The sequence below is a fragment of the Gorilla gorilla genome, chromosome 8 (genome assembly GCF_029281585.2).
Source record: "Gorilla gorilla gorilla isolate KB3781 chromosome 8, NHGRI_mGorGor1-v2.1_pri, whole genome shotgun sequence".
Taxonomy (NCBI): Eukaryota; Metazoa; Chordata; class Mammalia; order Primates; family Hominidae; genus Gorilla; species Gorilla gorilla.
Genome location: NC_073232.2, coordinates 108,076,343 through 108,095,176, shown reverse-complemented (window position 1 = coordinate 108,095,176; position 18,834 = coordinate 108,076,343). Strand labels below are relative to the sequence as shown.

Sequence of the window (18,834 nt, the reverse complement as noted above, 5' to 3'; positions counted from 1 at the left end):
AACGTATCAGTCCCTGGGCTTTTTTTTCTTTTTTTTGAGACAGAGTCTCGCTCTGTTGCCCAGGCTGGAGTGCAGTGGCGTGATCTCAGCTCACTGCAACCTCTGCCTCCCGGGTTCAAGCAATTCTCTTGCCTCAGCCTCCCAAGTAGCTGGGATTACAGGCACCTGACAACATGTCCAGCTAATTTTTGTATTTTTAGTAGAGACTATTCACCATGTTGGCCAGGCTGGTGTCGAACTCCTGACCTCAAGTGATCTGCCGGCCTCAGCCTCCCAAAATGCTGGGATTACAGGAGTGAGCCACCACGCCCGGTGATCTACAATATTTTGAACCATTTTTATTTAACTGTAACCTCCAAAGATGATTTAATTGACCTGATATGGGGCCCAGCCATATTTTTGAAAAGCTCCTCAGGTGCTTCTAACATGGATCCAAGCTTGAACACCACTGCAGTTTAATGGATGAGATGCCCACTTTTAAGCCAAAAATACTAAGCTCAGACTTGGACCTCCTCTTCCACCTCTCCTTCCTGCCCCCATATTCAACAATCTAACCATACTGAGCTGCTGATTCCCCAGGGATTGCATATGATTTCAAGCTGTCACTCTTCAACACATGATATAATCTTTGTCTGGAACATGTCCTATCCCACTTTCTAGAAAACTCCTTACCATTTGTCTTAGTCCATTCTCTGTTGCTATCACTGAATACTTGATACTGGGTAATTTATTTAAAAAATAAATGTATTTCTTACAGTTCTAGAAGCTATGAAGTCCAAGGTCAAGAGGCAACATCTCAGGAGGGCCTTCTTGCTGGTGGGGACTCTCTGCAGAGTCCCGAGGTGGCACAGGGCATCACATGGCAAAGGGGGCATACTGAGAGCCAAACTAGCTTTTAAAACAGACTTATTCTAATAATAACTAACCCACCCTGTGATAACTCAATCCATTTATCCATGAATGGATTAATCCGTTCATGAGGTCAGAGCCCTCATGACCCACCACCTCTTAAAGGCCCTGCCTCTTAATACTATTATACTGGGGATTAAGTTTCAACATGAGTTTTGGAGGGATCAAACATTCAAGCCATAGCACTTAAGACTCAGCTCCAAGGCTACCTTCTCTGTGAAGCCTCCATGTAAACAGGCACAATTAGCAGCTTCTTTCTCTGGGCTTCCATAGCACTGTCTCTGCATGAATATATCTCTATTATATTGAAATTATTTGTACGAAGAACCCTCACCTCCACAAAAATCAGGAGGTGCAATGATACTTCAGATACCTCTTGTGACCATTTTACATCTTGGCCAACTTTTTACTCCAGCCCCAGCAGTATCTCCTTATCTCTCTATTTCTGCCCAGCAGCTTCTCTCCTGCTGCCTAAGTTGTCACCTGTGGTACCCACATGGCCCCTCTGACACACGTGCAAACCTGGAAGTGACAGGGACTTAACACCAGATGGGAGCAACCCTTGACCAACAGATAATGAGAACCAGGGGATAAATCCCCAGGGCAGACAATTCTAAAGTTCACTCTCCACAGCTCTTGAGAGGGTCCCTGGGAGGATCAAGCCTCAGTGGCCCAATGTGGTAATTTGCTCCTAACTCTCTCTTTCCCTCCTTCCTTGTTTCCTTGGAATCACTTCCCAAAATAAACATCCTGCATGCAATTTCTGTTAATAGGATGTACTGTTTGGAAAAACTCACTAAGACAAATGGAAAGAACATTAGTCTTTGGATCAGAAAACTGGATTCTAGTTTTAGCTCCCCCTCTGCCTTGGGTGAGAGAACATCTAAGGCTTTGATTTTGTTATCTATAAAATGGGGATGGCCAGGCGCGATGGCTCATGCCTGTAATCCCAGCACTTTGGGAGGCCGAGGCAGGCGGATCAACTGAGGTCGGGAGTTCAAGACCAGCCTGACCAACATGGAGAAACCCCGTCTCTAGTAAAAATACAAAAATTAGCCGGGTGTGGTGGCGTGTGCCTATAATCCTAGCTACTCAGCAGGCTGAGGCAGGAGAATTGCTTGAACCTGGGAGGCAGAGATTGCGGTGAGCCGAGATCATGCCACTGCGCTCCAGCCTGGGCAACAAGAGCAAAACTCCGTCTCAAAAAAAAAAAAAAAAATGGGGATAACCTTCCATTATTCACAGTATTCACGGGAAGAAGAAATGGAAATGCATGTGGAAATGATTTATAACTGCAAAGCACTAAATAATGTTATCATTATGCTTTAGGAGGAATTCTTTCCCTCTTCACCCTTTAAATCAGTGGTCTCCAACCTTTTTGACACCAGGGACCAGTTTCTTGGAGGACAATTTTTCCACAGACCCAGAGGTGGTGAGGAGGGGGAAATGGTTTTGGGATGATTCAAGTGCATTACACTTATTGTGAACTACCTTATTTCTATTTTTATTACATTGTAATACATAATGAAATAATTACACAACTCACCATAATGTAGAATCAATAGGAGCCCTGAGCTTGTTTTCCTGCAACTAGACAGTCCCATATGGGGGTAACGGGAGACAGTGACAGATCATCCGGCATTAGATTCTCACAAGGAACACGCAATCCCGATCCTACATATGTGCAATTCGCAATAGGGTTCGTGGTCCTGTAAGAATCTAATGCTGGCACTAATCTGACAGGAGATGGAGCTCAGGCAGTAATGTGGACGATGGGGAGCAGCTGTAAATACAGAAGAAGCTTTGCTCGCTCGCCTGCTGCTCACCTCCTGCTGTACTGGTCCATGGCCTGGGGGTTGGGGACCCCTGCTTTAAATGATAGAGCTTCTCAGGACTTGGACCTTGACTCTCTTCTCATTTTATAACCCCATCCTAGATGACCTCATCCATTTCTAAGGCTTCAGTCAATCAATGCCATCAGAGACATAGCTTTAATCTAGGCCTGTGCTATTTAACCAGGGTAACAAATAGCTGTCAATTGAGCACTTGAAATGTGACTAGTTGGAATTGAGATATGCCATAAGCTAAAATTTGAAGATAGTATGAAAAAAGAATGTAACATATCTCATTAACAATTTTTTCTTGGCCGGGCATAGTGGTGGCTCATGCCTGTAATCCCAACACTTTGGGAGGCCAAGGTGGGCAGATCCTGAGGTCAAGAGATGGAGACCATCCTGGCCAACATGGTGAAACCCCGTCTCTACTAAATACAAAAATTAGCTGGGCATGGTGGCACATGCCTGTAGTCCCAGCTACTCAGGAGGCTGAGGCAGGAGAATTGCTTGAACCCGAGAGGCAGAGGTTGTAGTGAGCTGAGATCGCACCACTGCACTCCAGCCTGTGCTACAGAGCAAAACTCCGTCTCAAAAAACAAACAAAACAAAACAAAAACGAATTTTTTTTTTTTTTGAGACAGAGTCTTGCTGTGTCACCCAGGCTAGAGTGTAGTGGCGTGATCTTGGCTCACTGCAACCTTCACCTCCCAGGTTCAAGGGATTCTCCTGCCTCAGCCTCCCAAGTAGTTGGGACTACAGGTGCCCACCACCACGCCCGGCTAATTTTTTTTGTATTTTTAGTAGAGACGGGATTTCACTATGTTGGCCAGGCTGGTCTTGAACTCCTGACCTCGTGATCCACCCGCCTCAGCCTCCCAAAGTGCTGGGATTACAAGTGTGAGCCACCGCGCCCAGCCAACAATTATTTATTTTGATGAAATGTTGAGATAATATTTTGGATGCATTGGGCCACATAAAATATATTATTAAAATTAATTTCACCTCTTTTCTTCTACTTTCTAAAATGTAGCTCTTTGAAAATTTAAAATTTGGCTTGTTTTATATTTTTATTGAGCACAGCAGTAGATATCTGCTTAGAAAAGAAAGGTCCAAATCTGATTTTCCAACTGCTTTCTTGACATTTCCCATTGGCTTTCCAACACTCAAAACAATTCTTCAAAAACTGAACCCAAAGGCTCCCCCTCCTTCCACATTTTTCTTGTAGCCTCTTCATGGTATCCTCCTACATCTCATCCTCCTCTAATTCATTGAAATCAGAGTGATCTTTGCAAAAACAAATCTGATCATACCACTAGCTTCCCACTACTCTTAGGATTAAAACTGAAATCCTTAACCTGTCTTGCAGGGCCTGCACCACGTACCTCCCCATCTTTATATAACACGTGGCCCACTCCTGCTCTCCAACTAGTTCCTAGGAGATATCCAACTCCTTCTTGTTTCAGGACTCTTGCACCTGCTTTCCTTCTGCCTGGAATTTTTTTTTTTTTTTTTTTTTGAGTTGGAGTCTCACTCTGTAGCCCAAGCTAGAGTGCAGTGGCAGATCTTGGCTCACTGCAACCTCCGCCTCTGGGGCCCAAGTGATTCTCGCACCTCAGCTTCCCGAGTAGCTAGGATTACAAGTACGCGCCACCATACCAAGCTAATTTTTTGTATTTTAGTAGAGATGGGGTTTCACCATGTTGCCCAGGGTGGTCTCAAGCTCCTGAGCTCAGGCAATCTGCCCACCTCGGCCTCCCAAACTGCTGGGATTACAGGCATGAGCCACCGTGCTCGGCCCTGCCTGGACTACCCTTTACCTACGTCTTTCCCAGCTAACTTCCAATCATTCTTCAGATATTATTTTAGTATCATTTTTTCAGGGAAGACTTGCCTGGCCCCAAAACTTTCATTTGGTGGCAATTTATCACAATTACAATTAATAATTTGTGTTATTAAATATGTTTGCTTCCCCAGATGGTAAGCTCAGTCATATCTATATACTGGCTTCCCTATTGTGTAGCCCAGTGCCTAACACAGACAATGAATATTTTTTATTTTACTTTCTTTGAGACAGAGTCTTACTCTGTCAGCCAGGCTGGAGTGTAATAAATAATTGTTGATGCATAAATTTATAAAAAATGAATGAAGAACTGCTGAATGAAGTATGGTCATAAAGTCATGTCATTGTGTGCTCTCAAAACACATGTATCAGCCGGGCACGGTGGCTCACGCCTGTAATCCCAGCACTCTGGGAGGCTGAGGCAGGCAGATCACAAGGTCAGGAGATCGAGACTATCCTGGCTAACATGGTGAAACCCCGTCTCTACTAAAAATACAAAAAAATTAGCCGGGTGTGATGGCGGGCACCTGTAGTCCCAGCTACTTGGGAGGCTGAGGCAGGAGAACGACGTGAACCCAGGAGGTGGAGCTTTCAGTGAGCCGAGATCGTGCCACTGCACTCCAGCCTGGGCGACAGAGCGAGACTCCGTCTCGAAAAAGAAACAAACAAACAAAAACCCCAAACAAAGAAACAAAAAACAAACAAACAAACAAAAAAACATGTATCAGTACAAATATCCAAATAAGTGTTATCTTTAAAATGGTCATTTTTGGAAGCAAATACATTTATTTCAATAAACTACTCAAACCAGTTTAGTAGCCCATGATATTTGGGATGATCCTGGTACTAGTTTCCAAACCATGCAAGAAAAAAAGTTTTTTTGTTTCTTATTCTAGATTTTATAAAATGTTTTATCATACACCCTATTCATTAAACTTAGTTTTGAATGACTTCAGAGTTATCATTCAAGAGTATGCTTTAAAGTGGCAATGTCCAATAGAACTTTCTACAGCAAGGCAATATTCTATATCTGTGTTGTCCAATACAGTAGCCACCAGCCATGTGTGGCTATTGAGCACTTGAAATGTGGCTAGTGCAACAGAGGGACAGAATTTTTAATTTTATTTAATTTTAATCGACAAGCGTAAAGAGCTGCATGTTGCTAGTGGCTATCAAACTGGACAGCACATCTGGTTTAAAGCCATCACCAGAATACAAGTTCCTGAAATATTTTGCCCCCAATATATGTCAGGAATCTTACTAAAATTATTGTATAACCTCAACAAATGGCTAGTTTGCATATATAAAACTATCTTTGTATAAAATAAATCAGTGATATTATTAAAAAGATTCACTTCAGATGCCAATGACTGCTCTTCAATACTCCTACCTTTTATTTAAAGAATGCCAAAGACCTTGTTCCATTTTGCCAGGCCCATATAACAATGCAGAAGCACAAGAGACTTAAAGGAGACCACTGTGAATGAGGGAAGGTCGTCCATGACCACACATATTCTTGGGAACATAACTCAAGTTTTGTCATGGATTTTGCCTCCTAGGCATCCCTCTCTCCAATGATGCAATACTGAACATGTAAAAAGGTCAAATTAAGAAGGCAACCATGTATTTTTGGAGCTGGTAAACAAATAATGGAACCAAGATGCCATGAGGCTTCAACTGTGAGTGAAGTTTTGCCAAGGAAACAACATCAGTCAACATTAAAAGGCAAGCGACCCTTAACAATGAGATAGTATCAGCCTTCTGTCTTGACAAAGGGACTGCTGTACACAGCACCACTGGGTTGAACTTGACAAAAAGATGCCAGTGTGACACCCACGCCTCTGCTATACAGTGATTTGGGTGGATGGCAAAAGTTTCAGAGGCCTGGCATACGCAACCATCCTTCCAGGCTCCCATTCAGCATCTTCAAATACAAGAGAATATACTTCTACACATGTATTCCCAGGCCTCCATGGTCAAGTTAACTTCTAGATATATTACTGCCCATGTGTACATACATGCTTATTAGCATATTGGTATCATCTGGGACCTTATATATTTGTCGACTATAATTTCAGTGAAAGTTTAAAATGGTGTATTTATAGTATAAATTTTTATTTACCACATGCTTTTTAATTAACAGATTAAAAAATATAATGACCATATTACAAAGTACTTGTGAGATATTCATGTCTGAAATTTTACTTTGATGAACTGGAAAGAAAACATAAATAAATTAAAGTTAATGATCCTAATGATCTTTAATGATATTAACTAGTTGTTCAAATGTAGAAATGTCACAAGAAATCTGCCTATCCATGAATTCATTTCAAATGACTATACCTGATACATGTATATGTTTTCTGATTTGCTTTTATTGATTTTGTTGATTCTTTACTATATCTAGAGATAAGAAACATGTCTTCTCCTCAATCTCTGACTTCCAAAGTACTTTATACAGAGTTATATAATAAACGTTATTGTTTTGGTGATAGTGATAATAATGAAGTAAAAAGAACAAAGTGCAGTATTGTGATTCACCCATGATGAAGAAGTGGAAATACACTAGAATATAGAATCTTGGCATAGTATTACACAGATCTGGATAAGGTGAATAAAGCATTCATCTCTGCTAGCGTATCAATTTAATGAGTTTACTAAACAATCATAAAGGCAATTAACTTCCCACCACTAATGATTCAAGGCATTTACTCTTCTAGAATGAGCATCTATTTCCATTTTACTCCCCTAATCCAGTGGAAATTGACTTGTTCCTGGGCTGTTAGAACCTCAACTCGTCCCCTATGCTCTATATACCTTAACCCTCCTCACCCTGTCCCACCCAGATCCCCTCTTACACACACAAACACACACACATATTTGACTTACCTTAACGTTTTCTGGCAATGCTTTGTTCTGGGTCAACCCCACAGCAAGCAAAGCTATCACAGCTATGATAGAGGAGAAGCCAAGGATGGCTAGGATATTCTTGGAGCAAAATGTCTTCACGTTAGACTCTAAAACCAAAAGCAGAAGAAAAAAATACCAACAAGAAATCAAAAACACTGATTTTCCTCCCCTTTCTGTCTGGTCTTGTAATGGCTACCTGGAGACATCAGAGACAGATTAAAAGCCAATCTTTTTTATCAATGAGGTACTTACAAAGTAATTGGGAAATAATTCAAGAACAAAAGGATTTGTTTGTACTTTGACAAAGGCCAAGACTGAGTTAGTGTCTGTGGCAAGGACAAAACTAGGTCAGTGATCAGATATGGAATGAGGAGTGAGAAGAGCCCCAAATTGGCTGTTTAACAGTTCACACAGATCTATCAAGGTAGAAGTAACAAATAACAAAAAACAAGAATACCCCTCCTCATTTTTGAAATCTACCACAAAATGTTTATGATGTTAAAAAGTATTAAGAATGTATCATCAAACAACAAATCCCACTATTCCATGACATTTCCTGGCTTGACATATATACCCCTTCCATTTAAACCACCCTTACATAGTAAGCAATTGGTAATGGCATAGAGGCTGAGGAGTCTTGAACATTTTGGATCATAATTCATATTATCTTATTTATTTCGTCTTTAGTCTCATTCTGTCATGGGACATTAGAAAAGCTCCAATAGTAGAATTATATAAAAGGCAAAAGTGGCCGGACACGGCAGCTCACACCTGTAGTCCCAGCACTTTGGGAGGCTGAGGCAGATGGATCTCAAGGCCAGCAGTTCAAGACCAGCCAGGTCAATATGGTGAAACACCATCTCTACTAAAAATACAAAAATTAGCCAGGCATGGTGGTGGGCACCTGTAATCCCAGCTACTCGGGAGGCTGAGGCAGGAGAATCGCTTGAACCCTGGAGGCAGAGGTTGCGGTGAGCCAAGATCGCACCACTGCACTCCAGGCTGGGCGACAGAACAAGACTCCATCTCGAAAAAATAATAACCAAAAACGGGTGCCGTGGCTCACGCTTGTAATCCCAGCACTTTGGGAGGCTGAGGCAGGTGGATCACGAGGTCAACAGATCGAGACTATCCTGGCCAACATGGTGAAACCCCGTCTCTACTAAAAATACAAAAATTAGATGGGCATGGTGGCGTCCACCTGCCATCCCAGCTACTCAGGAGGCTGAGGCAGAAGAATCACTTGAACCCAGGAGGCGGAGGTTGCTGTGAGCCAAGATCGCACCACTGTGCTCTAGCCTGGAGACAGAGCAAAACTCCCTCTCAAAAAAAAAAAAAAAAAAAAAGGCAAAAGCTACTTTGGTCAGATGTAAACAGACTGCATAGAGGAAGTGAACAGGAAATGAAATGGTTGCACCATTCCCTCCATTTTGACAACTCAACCTGCTCCTGTCTCAACTCCCCAAACTATTCCCAAACGTAGAAGCTGGCTGGGCACTGAAATGGGAGCTCTCTCTGAAGCTCTTGAGCAGAAGCTTAAACTTAATCCAAGTCTAAGCTTGGATTAAGGTATGGGTCTCCAATCCACCTCAATCCCCAGAATCTTGAGGCAGTCTTTACCCATCATACCAAACAATACAAAATTTAGGAGAAAAAGTTTTAGCAACATCATTATCTATTGCTTCCAAACAAGGAAGAGCAGATGAAATATACAGCACTTCCCTGCTTCTCCCTTCCCAAAAGAACCTCCATTTTGTTCAGATGCTTGCCTTTCCCCCAAGCTCAGGGATGGACTTGTCTGTGTAATTTCATTCCCTCACCAGTGACTGGTTTAATAATGAGTATGCCACCTAATTATGGCCCATGTGACCCTGGAGGAAGTCTTCTGGGGCAAGTCTAGGGAAAAAAGAAAACATTCTCTCTTCATCCTCAAACATTGTCTTGCCTGGAAGGGATGGCATCCAATGATGGCAGAGCAGAGAGATGTAGAGAACGTGAGTCCTTGATGGCATTTTAAGCTGCTAAATCAACAAATGCTGAGCTCATCCTTCCATAAAACTTATTCTTTGACCCAATTAGAGTCAGGATTTTAACTACTTGAAGCTAAAACGTCTGGATAAAACTGGTATGGGGGAGATGTCCTCTTTGATGCCAGTGTTCTGGAATCTGGAAAAGAACCCTCTAAGGGCACCCCACTTTGGTTCCCAACGTTGTGATGTTGACAAACACAGCCCTAAGCAGCATGTCCTTTAGATAAGCAATTATAAATAAAACAACCAATTATAAATATAACAACAAACAAACTGTAGCAATGTTTCTACCATAATAAAATTTTGAATGTTTTACTCCCTCAAGCTATTCAACAAGGTCTACTTGTTAACTTCTTTTGTTTTTGTAAATATGACAATCTTGCAATCTCATTTTCCTTCCATGGCCATTTCAGGCACTATTCTTAGCATCCAAGTTACTACAATAAAAAAAGAAAAACTGATAAGGCCCCTGCTCTTTGGAATTTACAATCTAGTTAGCAAGACAGATAAACCAGAAAAGCAGCACATAAATAGGTGATTTCAGGTCACAATATGTGCTAAGAAGAAACTCAAACCAAGGAACGTGATAGAGTGACTTGCGGTAGAATTGGGAATGAAGGGAAAGGTATCAGATTGAGGGTCAAGAAAGCCTCTCTCAGAAGATGACACTTGAGCCGAGACCTTGAAGGTGACATTTGAGGAGAAAACACCAGCCTGGAGAGGGAGTAAGAACATAAGAGGAAGAAGGAACAGAAACTGCAAGAACCCAGAGGTGGGAACCAACTTGATGTGACTATAATTATTTCTTCCTTTTCCTAACGAGAAAGTTTACTAACTTCTTCTTGTCATTGAGGAGTTAGATGTACACTTTTCCACATTTTCCCAGCTTTTGCAATGATATCCAGGTTACCAGAATATATGCAAGCCTTTCATCCTACTCTTATTTCTTATTAAAGATATAAGAAGAAAAAGATTTTTAGGTCAGAGAGAAAATTTAGGAATTTTTCATACATGATTTTTCAAATGTTTTTATTACCAAAAGAACCCACAATGGTTAAGTTTGTTTTTCATGTAACTGACTACATTACCCAGAGAGCAGTCATTAAAATGCTATCTTCCATGGACTATATGTCAGCCAGTTTTCAAAAGCCCTGACCACATCCAGGAAGCAGGAGAGTCATCTCAGAAGTGGTGCCAAAGAAGAGGTGCTAGAGGTGGGGTGCAGGTTGACATATCTTGGATGTGTTCATAAAAAGAGAATTACTTAGGTAACTGCCCCTTCTTCTTAGACCCCCAGAGTGCTTTCAGATCCCATGACTGCCACAGTCAAGCTCTATTATGGAAAATTCACATTGATTGTCTTCCCCCTGAAAAGCCCTTAATTTGCCTTGTGGATAACAGAAATGTGGTTTCTGTCATACAATGTGAAATGGTATTTCGAAACAGAATTTCAACAAATGATTTTACCAAAATATCCAATGGCAAAGTGTTGTCATTGTTTTCCCTTTGAATTGGCTTACTGTACTGGAGAATTTAAGACGGCCACTTCCTTTGCATTTTTTTGTTTTCATGTGATGTGACAAGGGAGGGGAATTTTCGGCTTAAAGTGAGAGAGCAAGGTAATATTAACTTCAACTCTTCACCTGACAGAGAGATAAAACTGAAGGAAACCCAAGCTTTGAAAAAACACAGGGTGATTTCAAGCCAATTAGCTGTGTCAGAGGAAAAATACCTTCAAGACTTTTATAAGAATCGAAGGAAGCAAAGGTTCTTTTGATTCTTATAGAAACAGCCATCATGATGTCCTGTTATAATCATACTAAGGTGAAAATCAAAATTATTTAATGTCGGCAGGGTGCAGTGGCTCACACCTGTAATCTCAGCACTTTGGGAGGCAAAGGTGGGTGGATCACTTGAGTCCAGGAGTTTGAGACTGGGGGGTAACATGGTGAAAATCTGTCCTACAAAAAAAAATACAAAAATTAGCCAGGCGTGGTGGCATATGCCTGTAGTCCCAGCTATTTGGGAGGCTGAGGTGAGAGGATTGCTTGAGCCCAGGACACCAAGGTTGTAGTGAGCCAAGATCACACCACTGCACTCTAGCCTGGGCAACAGAGTGAGATCTTGTCTCCAAAACAAACAAACAAATTATTTAATTTTGTCCATAGTCAAAATTCTGTTGTACAGAGAAATCCCAGCATTGCTACTCTGTGATAACAAAAATATAACATCTTAAAATTTTACTCCATTAATAAACAGATTTGGGGTGTTGACAGATGTGGTGGATTTCAGGCAAAAACAAGTTTTGCTTTGCAGATCCAATGTGACTGACTAGATTCAAATTGTTTCCAATTTGTTATGAGTCACATCTGGACTAAACTTTTCTTGTCATATAGAGAACAAAACAGCAAATGTGGACAAGCATTGGTGAGCAAACATCCAAGGAATGTTGTGGTCCTTCCTGTGTTTACATAGCCTAATGATGGAACAATCACTGAAGCTCAGAAGACTGGTCCTAATCTGGCGTTGTCATTCCTCCAACTCACAGAGTCAAAGTCTCCACACCACCCCTGCTACCTTCCTTCTTCTCCATCAGGGAACTCTTCTTGAGGATACATATGTAGGTTGTTCTCACACTCAGGGGCTTGAAGATCCTCTCTCAGTTATTTCATCCCAAGCCCCTTAGACCCACCTTCTTCTGTAGTGATATCCACATCCCCTGATTCCAGTCACCCTTACCTCATATCTGATCTTCTACAATGGCCCTTTCTGGTGACTCCCACACTTCCTAATTCTCTTCCCTATCAGAATCCCTCCTTCATGTGGCTATAGAAATCTTCCACAATTGACGTTCCTAAGACTCTACCTTATCAAGAACCTATGTCCTGCTGTGTGCCAGATGAAAGCTACACTGGTCTACCTAGACCTCCAAGCCCTTCAGAAATTTCAGCCCTTCTCATTTTACCATTCCAACCAACAGATCTGTTTGGGTCCAAGATGAGAATTCTTGACATTATGACTACTAGAATGTAAGCTCCTTAGGGCAGGGACTTTTTTCTGGCTTGTTCATTGGTATATCCCATGTTGTATGAATGAATGAATGAATGAATGAATGAATGAATGAATTTTGGATTCTCTGAACTTTTTTCAGTGTGGGACTGCCTTCATTTGTAATTCCATTCCCCTCATTCTCCAAGTCTTTTTGTCTCCTTCAAAATCAAGCTCAGTTGGAAGCTATGCTCCCCCTATACTCTACAAAGCTCAGTTATGTCAGTAGTCCTTTTCATGTGCTACCTCTAGATATAGCTTGAACCATTTCAGTTTGGGAGTGCTATAGTTGTTGGAGAGGGGACTATGCCTCATTCATTTTTTCAATTGGTCACTCAATAATTACTTATTGAACACATTATTACTATGAACTAGACCTGCCCTAGGCTCTGAGCTACAGCAATAACCCAAAGTGAGAAATGTCCCTATCCTCATGGTGCTTATATTCTAGTTGGGAGAAAAATACAATAAGCAAGATAAACAAATAAAATTTACAGTGTATTACATAATTTTAAGTGCTGAGGAGGAAGAAAAAGCAAGGAAGGTAAAAAGGAAGGATGCAGTGATTAGGACTGGCCTGAGAAGGTGATTTCTATCACAGGGAGAAAGCCTGCATACCTCTGAGGCAAGAGCTTTACAGCATCTGGAACTGTACACAGAAAGGCCCTGAGGGGAGAGTAGTAGGAACTGGTCAGAGGATCAATGGGGTCCCCTGCTCATAAGGCCTTGAGGGCACTAGTGAGGGCTTTGCCTTATTCTGAGTGATGTGACTTACTTCTAAAGTCATTCATATAATCTGTGCTCAGCAACTTAGGGGTGAACAAGGAACCACTGGGGGCTGTTGAAGTCACTGGAGACAGAGGGTGTGGCCTTTTAGGGTGGCACATCCCTGCCTCTTGTGGTAATGATGTGCTGAGGCTACTCAAATGAGGTCAGGCCACACAGCCAAGTGTGGACAGAGCCTGGCTCCATCAGAGCAGAGCTTGTGCCAAAACCAGGTCTGGGCAGACGCATCCAGGAGGAGTAAACATAATCACATGAGACAGCCTTCTCAATGCCTTCTAGACTTCTTAATGGCTCAGCACTGGAGAGTCTTTTCTGAGAGACCATCATCAGGAAGGGTCACCAAGCCAACAATCATCAGGATCCATCAGCAGTTAGTCAAACTCCGCAGACTTCTGGGGGATGGTTCAAGCTAGAGCAGAGTTCAGATAAGCTTACCTTTGCTTAGTCTCTGTAAGCCTCCATTTCCTCATGGGCAGAATGGGAGTCACAATAGTATCTGCTTCATAGGGTTGCTATGTAAGGTTCAATGAGCTAACAACACGTCATAGCCTACACTAAAGAGTTCTTACTATAGTCCAGATTCTACTCTTAGCACTTTAAATGCAGCCATTAATTTAGCCTTTACTACGATCCTATAAGGTGCACGTAATACTATCATCTTCTCTATAAAATCTGTATTAGTTTTTTAGGGCTGCCACAACAAGTTACCATGAACTTGCTGGCTTCAAACAGAAATGTATTCTTTCATAAATCTGGAGGCCAGAAGTCCAAAAGTTAAGGTATCAGCAGGGGCATGCTCCCTTTGAAAGTTCTGGAGAAGATGTCTTTCTTGTCTTTTTCAGCTTCTTAGCATTCCTTGGCTTGTGGCTGCATCACTCCAATCTCCACCTCTGTCTTCACATGGCCTTTCCCCCTGTTGCTCTTTGTGTCAAGTTTCCTTCTCCTTTCTCTCATAAGGACACCAGTCATCAGATTTAGGGCCCACCCTAAATTCAAGATGATTTCATCTCAAGATCCTTAGCTTAATTGCATCTCTGAACACCCTACTATATTTCCAAATAAAGTCACACTCACAGTCACTATTATAATTATCATTATTGTTAGTTTACAGATGAGGAAACTGAGTCACAGAGAGATTAAGTAACTTCCCAAAGTTACACTGATGTAAATGTTGCGCTGTTACATGTAGTTAGACAGACATGGCAGGAAAGGGCTCTTCTCCCCCACCAACTAGAAATGTCAGGTGATGGTTTGACAATTATCACATTGCCTCTCTAAAAATGATAATTTGGCAGCTGGAGCCAGGGAGAGAAAATCTGCTGATCCACAGCTGTAACATTAAAGTGTTAATTGAATTCAAGCACCAGGGAGAAGCAACTTCCTGGGCATGCACATTAAGAGACAAAAGGTGGAAGATGACTTGCTGGGAGCACTCCACCGGAAAAGGAAAGAAAGCCTCAGATGAGCATGCACACAACTTCCTAAACACACTGTGTGCTCAAGGAGGTAAGGAGGGCACTGTGCGTGCAGGCAGCCCACCCTAAGGGAAGAATCACGGGAAAAGGGCTCAAGATGGCAGCCTATAAAGTCCTAGGATCACAGCTGAACATGTTGTTTGTTCTCCAAGTTGCCCACTTGGATCTCTTCCAAGGGTTCTTTCCTTTCTTTCCTGTTCTAAAGCCTTTTCAGTAAACTTCCAGTCCTGCTCTGAAACTTGACTCAGTCTCTTTTTCTACTTTATATCCCTCAAATTCTTTCTTCTGATGAGGCAAGAATTGAGGTTACTGCAGACCCGTATGGATACACTGCCAGTAACTCAGATAGCTGCCACTGGTAACAGGGCCAGGAATTAAACACGGGCATTCTGGCTTCAAGGTCCAGGCTTTTAACCAGCACCCTACCCTACAATACATGACTGAGGCTCATACAGTGTCTGGGCTGTGCAACCAGTACTGTTATGTGGTAGCCAATCTCATTATCCAGAAATAAAAAGTGACCAACATTGAGGATTTGGCTGGAAGGGTTGTCTGGACTGTTCTCACTGAGGACACCAATGTCCTACCTTTTGAAATCATGAATCTCATCCCTGACAGTCAGAAGCTTACAGTTAAGTGACAAAAGGCTGAGATTGTGTTTCTCAGGAAGCTTAAGGGACTTGCCCAAGTCATGCACCTTGCACGTGGCAGAACAGGGATTTGATCCAAGTGTCTCAGTTCCACTTCAATGCCTTAAATCATTGTCCTGCATTAGAGACGCGTAGAAATTTTTCAGTTTTATTCTTTCTCAGCTGACCCAATGCAAAAGCACTAGTCCAAAATTCTATCTAAATGGAAAGGTCTTATTCTACCCCAACCCCATATTTCTCCAATTAACCAATCCAGAGTCACATTCAAGGATAAAGCAGTTTAATTTAGCGGGCTTTTTCCTGCCTATATTTTACTTAAAGAAGTCAGCACAAACATCAATAGAAACACAACTGCTAAAGACAAACTTTGATCCTAAAGATCTCAATGATAACCAGTTAGTTAAAGGGCAAAAGGCAAAAAAGAAGGAGGAAAAATAAGATGGACATTGGGTTGGGAGACAGGTAAGAAAATAGAGCCAGGAAATAAGAAGGAAGGGAAGGGGTGGGGGTGAGAATGAAAAGAAAGGTAGAAAGACAAGGTAATTCAGTAAATAACCCATGTCCTGTTCCACTGATCTCTTGAACCACAGACGTCAGAGGAAGTTACTGGCTCTTTTTAATGCTATTTTATTTCCACTCTTTGAACTTTTAATTAGCCAATTATTCTCAGTTCACAGCTTCTTAGTTAGAAAACAATTGCATTTATCTTAACAATGTAGCCTGGCTGATACTGAGTGACCCCTTGAGATTCAGCTTTGGGTGGGGAGAGCCTATTTGGTGACATCCAAATAGTGTAGATGTGGGTGGGGGTGCAGAACAAGCTCTTCCTGCAAATCAGATTCAGCCAACCTGAGGCTCCCCACCCACAGTTCTTGGGCAACACACTCTTCTCAGATTAGCAGCACGTAACTAACAAAACTGACTTTGCACTTGGTTATACCTGACTCTAAAAATGTTAATGATCGCAAAAATCAAATGCTGACAGAGGCTCTATGTGTGGGAAATGAGGAAGCAAAGGAGTCCTCTTCCCTGATTCTTCTCACTTCCTCCAACCAAACCATCCATTCTCTCTTGCCCCCACCCCTTCTAGCCTCCCTCAAATTCTTTTGCCCATAGATTGCATTGAGAATAATAGGCCTTTGTGGTCAATGTGGAATCCCATGTTTAAGTGTAGGTTGGCAGGGAGGAAGGCTGTTTCCGGCAAAGTGATGTCACTGACACTGCAGACAGGAATTCCCTGTGTCCCAGCCAAAAGGCGTAACAATCTGGTGTATTGATGGCCTCAGCAATAAGCACATTGCTTCCACTAAACGAGTCTTCTTCCACATCTGAAATCGAAAAATTGTGCCCTGGGGACTCTACCCTTTCTCAAAGCAGCTGCATTTGTCAACAAGCCTTGGTTATTTGCAGATGGTGAGAATAAGCAAGAAAATCTGTATTGGCCATGCATCGCTAGTGTTGGATAATAGTGGAAGCAGGGTGAACTGACTCAACCAGGGTGCCTAGCCTTATAGTCTTGTCTTGTATACCTTGCCTTTATAAACTCTCTCATTTATACCGCCTTATTTTTGCACCAATGAGGTACAAAATTTAGAGGTTACATACAAATATTACTATAGAAAAATGTGCTATAAGCTATACAAAATAAAATTCTAAGCCCCCCAACTGACCAGACCATCTTTTGGCCAAGGGGACCCCAGAGAAACCTAGAAAACTGCGTTCTCGGCCAAGATGGAATGGAGGGTAGGAGGGGCTCAGACCCTCTCCCTTGCTAACCAGGAGTAGGCTTTCCTTCTCAAGGGCCTAACAGAAACCAGCCCTTTCAAAAGGCTCCACCACTGATATCAACTGACTCCCTGATGCTGCCCCATCTTTTCTGCCTGATAAGAGACCACTAACTATGGGGTGGTTCTGGCCGGTCTATGAAGAATAGGCAGCTAGTGTTTTCACATCCTCTGCTTCATGTTTTGATGTCAGAGGGCCAAAAACTCCACCTAAGATCACCACCATTTTTTGAACATGGAGAAGCAGAAGGCTCAATTACACATGCAGATGGTTCTCCCTTCATAAATATTCATGACTCCTTCTATAGCTTATTGAATATGTATATTTGGCCACCAGCTCTGTGTAAATTCCTGTTCCCTTTGCCCCTCCCTCCAAGTATGTTTCTGGCTTCTGACTGGAGGCTATACTTCCCAACCTGTCAAAATGGCCATCCTGCACGCTGTAACCTTTTATAAGAAATAAAGTCTCCTCTTCTCTTCAAAATTTGTAAATTGTATTTCTGTAAGTTAACAAATCAAAGTAAAAAATGACAAAAAAAGTTTGCAACAATTATGAAATAGTTGGATTCACTAATATATAAGCATCATTTTAAAATCATTAAGAAAATGATCAGCTCACCTAATAGAAAAATGGCAAAGAAGATGAATAGGCAATTCAAAGAAAAAGAAATATGTGTTATCAACATATTAAATGTATTCTAACTACCCTTAATTAAAGAAATGTAAATAAAAAAATAATTTTCAGAATAGCAACATTTTTAAAGTTTGATAAATACATAATATTCACTACACACTTATTAGAATGGCCAAAATTTTTTAAATATTGACAATATGAAATGTTGGTAAGAATGCAGAGCAACTGAAACACTTGTGCCTTGCTGCTAGGGATGGGAAATAACAAAGCCACTTTGAGAAAGTGTTTGGCAGTTTCTTATAAAGTTAAATAAAAACTCACCATAAAATTGAGCAATCCCACACTGAGGTATTTACCTGAGAAAAGCAAAGACCTATGTCCACACAAAGACATGTACCTAGATATTTCTAACTGCTTTATTCATAATTGCCAAAACCTCAAAACAATCCAAATGCTAGCAACTGGCAAATGTATACAAATTGGGAACAATCATACAATGAAATTCTACTCAGCAATAAAGAAAAAGAATAAACTACTGATAAATGTAACAATATGTATGAATCTCAAAAGCATTATGCTAAGTAAAAGAAACCAGACTCAAACAGGCTATTTACTTTGTGCTTTCATTGATATAATATTCTGGAAAAGGCAAAACTAAGAACAGAAATTAGATCAGTAGGCAAAGGCTCAGGATGGGCACAGAGGATTGACTACAAAGGGCCACAAAGGAGCTTTTGGAAATAATAGAAATATTCTAGATTTTGATTGTGATGGTGGTTAAATGACTTTATATGTTTGTCAAAATTCATAGAACTTTACACCTTAAAAAGGTGAATTTTACTGTAAATTCAGTAAAGAAATTATATATGTTGACAAAGATGTGGGAAAACAGATACTTCTTGTATGTTTGTAGGAGTAAAAATTTGTAGAACC

At 41.4% G+C, this 18,834-nt stretch overlaps 1 protein-coding gene across 20 annotated transcripts in view; it reads right to left on the bottom strand.

The window, feature by feature from the left end:
• The window catches only part of ENTPD1 (ectonucleoside triphosphate diphosphohydrolase 1), a 190,993-nt gene that overhangs the window by 51,100 nt on the left and 121,059 nt on the right, over window positions 1-18,834 (bottom strand). For all 20 annotated transcript variants that reach the window (XM_055352595.2, XM_055352603.2, XM_055352592.2 and 17 more), the window contains one exon: window positions 7,474-7,601. In XM_055352595.2, coding sequence (XP_055208570.1) covers window positions 7,474-7,601 — 128 coding nt within the window. The remainder of the gene's footprint in view (window positions 1-7,473; window positions 7,602-18,834) is intronic.